Source organism: Penaeus japonicus, unplaced genomic scaffold (genome assembly GCF_977035675.1).
Source record: "Penaeus japonicus unplaced genomic scaffold, GWHDUDI00000001_assembly GWHDUDI00000021, whole genome shotgun sequence".
Taxonomy (NCBI): domain Eukaryota; kingdom Metazoa; phylum Arthropoda; class Malacostraca; order Decapoda; family Penaeidae; genus Penaeus; species Penaeus japonicus.
The window spans coordinates 19,466,756-19,471,755 of NW_028234423.1; the positions used below are offsets into that span (position 1 = coordinate 19,466,756).

Here is a 5,000-nt window from a genome sequence, read left to right on the forward strand (position 1 = left end):
GACTCAACTCTCATGAGCGCCCCCCCCCCCATCCCCTCCTTTCCCCCTTCCCTCAATGTCTTTATCTCCAAGTCTGTTTCCTATTTATCATGATCTCATATATTTTCTGATATTGCTTTACTAGTATTCATGAGTATCCTTTCATGATTTATCATTTCATCTAATCCATCTTTCTGTCACTATCCCTTGCAGTCATGTTCATTTTCTCTCTTTGTAATTTTAATAATTTTTCTCTTTACAACCTCATAACTCCCCCCCCCCCTTCTTCCTCTTCTCTCATAAACCTCACAACTCCCCCCTTCCTTCTCTTCTCTCATATTATTCATGTATCTTGTCCTCATTTCCTCTCAAAATTTTTACACATTAGTGTTGGTAGTAGTTTATGATGCTGATGACAACTTGTTAGGGGGCATTTTTTCCTCCCCTTGGACCATATGTTTTATTACAGTGTAGTTTGGTATGTGACTCTTTCAGTAGGTGGTAGGGGAGTTGTCCTGGGACACCCCTACCCCCCTCCATATTGCTCATACTTGTTCTGTCCAGTTTATGGCATCCCTGTGTGGTTGACCCATGCCCCATCCTACCCATGCCCCATCCTACCCATGCCCAATGGCCATCCTCCTCCTTTCCTTCAGACCCCCAACCTAGCAAATTTGTGTCCTTGTCCATGTATATTTTTTATATACCCATAAATAGGGGGAGATGTCTGTTATGAATGGTGATTTGATAGGACACTAACATATGCATACAATACCCCACCTTTATACTCATGTACATGATTATGTCCATGTATATATGTGTATGAACACAAATATATACAAATACAACACCACAACTCCCAAGTACAAATACAAACACATCTCCTGTCTTAGATAACAACCTGAAGGAGCAACAGAATTGTAGTAAAACTGATAATTTCATCTCCTTCCCAGGAAGTGCGTGATGAGCGAGGAGGAGTTCTTGCTGAAGTGGAACAACCACCAGACCAACTTTGTCGACGTGTTCAATGAGCTCCTCCGAGATGAATCTTTCGTGGACGTGACCCTGGTGTGCGGGGGGGAGGCAGTCCCAGGACATAAGATGGTCCTGGCGGCTTGCTCCCCCCTGCTGCACCGCATCCTCCGTGACAACCCTTGCAAGCATCCGTTGGTCATCCTCAGCGACGTGCCAGCCAGGGACATGCGGGCCATGATGAAGTTCATCTACCAAGGGGAGGTGAGCGTCTCCCAGACAGAGCTGGCCAGCTTCCTCAAAACGGCAGACAACCTCCAGATCAAGGGGCTGGCGGAGGACAAGGAAAAGGAGAAGGAGGAGAGAAAAAGAAAAGACAAGGACAGTGACAAGCCTGAAGGCAGAGTCAGCAATAAAAGACAGAGGACGACGGAACCCCGGACCACGGAGAACTCCTCTCCCCTCCCCTCGCGCTCACACAAAGCACTCAATGATTCTCACTCTTCTAGTCATAAGAGCAGGAGTAAAGCCTCGGCCGAAGAACACACACCCAGAGTTGGGGGAGGAGGATTACACACGCCTGCCTCCAAACACAACTCATCAAAGAACTCCAGCTCAAAATCACCTCGTGACATTCCCTCTAAAGTTTCCAATGCCTCCGAGGAGAACAGCCTCCAGCACGCCGTCAACAACAACAGCGTCACCGAGGATGTTTTACCCAAGGAGGAGATGGTAGATGTTTTTCTGTCCCTGCTGCCTTTTCTTTATTCCTCTTTCTTCTTTGGTTGCTTCTTTTCTTTTATGTCTCATCTGTTTTTATTAACCATGTTGTGATAATATACTTAGTAAACAGGCATGAATGTTCATATCAAAATGTATGGTTAGATTAACTTCCATATATAATTTTTCTCATAATTAGTCTTAGCACAGTTTACATTCTTAAAAACTTAACCCATGTGGTTCACTTTTACAGACTGTAAAGACAGAACCTCTGGACTACCCAGGAGAGATGGTGTGGACCGAAGGTCATGGCACCATAAAAAGTGATATTTTAGAAGACCCTCAATCATTAATGCCTTTAGCCGCAATACCTGGTGCACTAGAGGGTGTTGCGGCTGCCCTCGCTGCCTCCCCCAACCTCCCCGTCATGGAGTCAGGTTAGTCACCGTTGAAGGTGGGACACTCGGCTTTTGAGACAAGGTCATGCTCTCTGCTTGTTAGTATAGTCATCAATCTTTTTGCTTAGTTTGAGTAATGTAAAATTAAGCTCATGCATTTGTCTTAGACATGATCTTTATTCATTAAAGTATGTATTTACAGGGACTTTGTTCTTGGAAAATTATATTTTTTAGCATAAAGCAAGATTTGATAACTGGAGCCCCGCTTATTCTTTCAGGAGAAGACAGCCGAGGTGATATGTCTACTGCCTCAGATGAACTCAATTCTAATACTGTAGGGGTGAGTACAAGAGATTTTAAGCACTTAAAGCCATGCTTATCACTGAGAATAGGATGTCAAGTAGATAATTTGAACTCAAAGTCAGACTCAGATTCTAACTCAAGGGTGAGGGGAATTTGAAGATTTATCAGGGAATCTGCTTGAATCTATTTTCTTTCTTTTTTCATGTTAAACATGGCTTTTTATGGCAGCATTTATGAAGAACATCAGTTTAACCCTTAAAGAACTTATATTCAAGTCATATATTTAGGCACATTTGGGTGAGGATACAGAGCATCCAAGAGGATGCCAGAAAATTTAGATTTTTTAACTCTTATTTTGCAAATTGAATTACAATAGATAGAAGTGTTTAGTGGACTGATGTGCCACATCTCTGCCAGAGTGGAAGATGGTGTGTTCATTAAGGGTTAACACAAGAAAGAATGAGATGTATGTATTATAAGGATAGCATTTCCTTATGAGACTATGCTGTGCCTATCATAACTTTTGCACATTTCTTAATTCACTGGATTTTACCCACTGAATTGTTTGCATCTTATGATAACTGATTGTATGGTTGCAGAGAAATGTAGTTTAGCCCTATAACCATTCATCTGATAAGTTTAAGTTCACACTACCATTTCTTGTGTTTTGTCCTAAACTGTTATTTTAAATATATTTAGCCATTTTTTACTCCTGACACTTTAATAGAGATAATAAATTGCTATCAAATATGTCGTGAGGATATGACATGCTTTTCTCATTTAAATTGAAGGCTAATATCCTCTATCTCTCTGTTACTCTCTCTTTCTCTCTCTCTCTTTCTCTCTCTCCTTTGCTTCTATGAGAGAGAGAATGGGAGGGAGCAGGAACCCAGAACTCTTGCTTTAGAAATGGTTGTGTAATCTGACTGAACAACTCTTGACCTAGTAAGACCTGAACATTACTGATAGATTTTAATGAAAAAACATGCATCTATTATGACACTGGTACACCTTGATTGATTTGGTGTTCAGAGAGAAAATCCTCAAAGTGCATCCATAGTTTGCGGTGGTGGTGTGTGTCAAAATGGTACAACAGTGCATGAGATGTTGCATGACAAAGATCATACTGTATCTTCATTCAATAGCCTCTTGTTATTTTATGAATTAGTAATCACAGTTAAAAAGTTCTTTTTTTTTTCCTAGAAGGATATTTATATATTGTTATATTTTCTTTTATCGTCTTATTTATGTATTTATCTTCTATTCTGTTTGACTCACAAACTTCCAAATACACATACACAGATACACATGCAAACATGCATGCATACACACAAACATACACACAACTAAGCATATAGCATAGATAATGAATAATCTTATTATTATAAGGAAATGATTGCACATCTTATTCTGTATTGCTTTTATTTACTAATTTATATAATTGAACCTCTGTTTTTTTCTGTTACCATTATACCATTAGGCAGGGTATGTGTGTCTGCTTCTTTATTATGTTGGTAATGTTGACCCTTTATATTCTATTTTTATAATGAAATTATGGTTATATATATATAACCTATTTGTACATTCACTATATGGTGCAGCAAATTATTTTTGTTTTATAGCCCTAATGATGTGTCCCCCCCTTTCAATATTTAGACAAGTTTAACAGATTTCTGTATTGAGAAATTGCAGTAAACCAAGTCATGTATATGATCACATGAAAGAACAGGTGTTCTATGCTAATTGCCTCTACTGTTAATAATTAGTATGAACACTTACAAATAGTGAATGAAGAACAAATAGTCAGACCCTCTAGTGTTGGGAAGTGGTTTTATACTTGACTGAAGGTACTCATGGGAGGGTATTGTAGATGGTAACCACAACAGAACAGAAATGAAGAATGCAGACAGACGGCCATATCAGACCAGGTCTTCCCAACATAATGTTTATCTCAGAAAGTTGTGGTATCACCTACCATTCTCTCTACCAGGGTATCTGGGTGCAGGGTAGTCTAGCCCAAGGTACTGTCCAAGACAGTGCGACTGTGCCCCTACCAAGTCTGGTGCCCTCAGCAGCTCCACTGCCACTGCCAGTGCCTCCAGCTGCCTTCACTCAGCAGCAACTGGAAGACCCCCAGCAACAGCAGCCACTTATACCAAGCCATTCAAGTACTTTCAGAGCCAATACCATTACTCTACCTCTCAGTCTGCCAAGTGACACGACAGTCTCAGCCGCCCATCAGGAAAGGCTTCCAGAAGTGCCGTCCTCCTCAGCCCCACCACAGTACTTTACAACAACAATTACAACAAATAATAACAACAGCATCCACAAATGTAGGCAGTGTTCATTTGTCACTTCCAACCCATACACATTCACTCGACACTTGCGCATCCACTTGGGCACCAAAGAATTCCGCTGTCGAGTCTGTGCTTTTGCTTCCTCAAGAAAAGATTCCCTGATTCGTCACTTTCGTATGAAGCATTTGACAGGAGAGATGTCTGTGTACCATGACCTAGACTCCAGGGACATTGAGGAATTGGCCTTGGTCAGAGGAGTACCTGATAGTCTAAGATTAAGGCCCAATCAGTTTTAAAAGTCCTCTGATGACTACTGTGCTGCCTATACTCT

At 40.9% G+C, this 5,000-nt stretch overlaps 1 protein-coding gene across 5 annotated transcripts in view; it reads left to right on the forward strand.

Moving 5' to 3' along the window:
* The window catches only part of LOC122259298 (uncharacterized), a 32,992-nt gene that overhangs the window by 17,961 nt on the left and 10,031 nt on the right, over window positions 1-5,000 (forward strand). For 4 of the 5 annotated variants that reach the window (XM_086549179.1, XM_086549180.1, XM_086549178.1 and 1 more), the window contains exons 2-5: window positions 933-1,683; window positions 1,925-2,108; window positions 2,348-2,409; window positions 4,363-5,000. The exon at window positions 4,363-5,000 is cut by the window's right edge and continues 557 nt beyond it. In XM_086549179.1, the coding sequence (XP_086405305.1) occupies window positions 943-1,683; window positions 1,925-2,108; window positions 2,348-2,409; window positions 4,363-4,965 (1,590 nt within the window). In that variant the 5' untranslated portion in view covers window positions 933-942 and the 3' untranslated portion in view covers window positions 4,966-5,000. The remainder of the gene's footprint in view (window positions 1-932; window positions 1,684-1,924; window positions 2,109-2,347; window positions 2,410-4,362) is intronic. The other variant, XM_086549181.1, reaches the window with a different exon arrangement.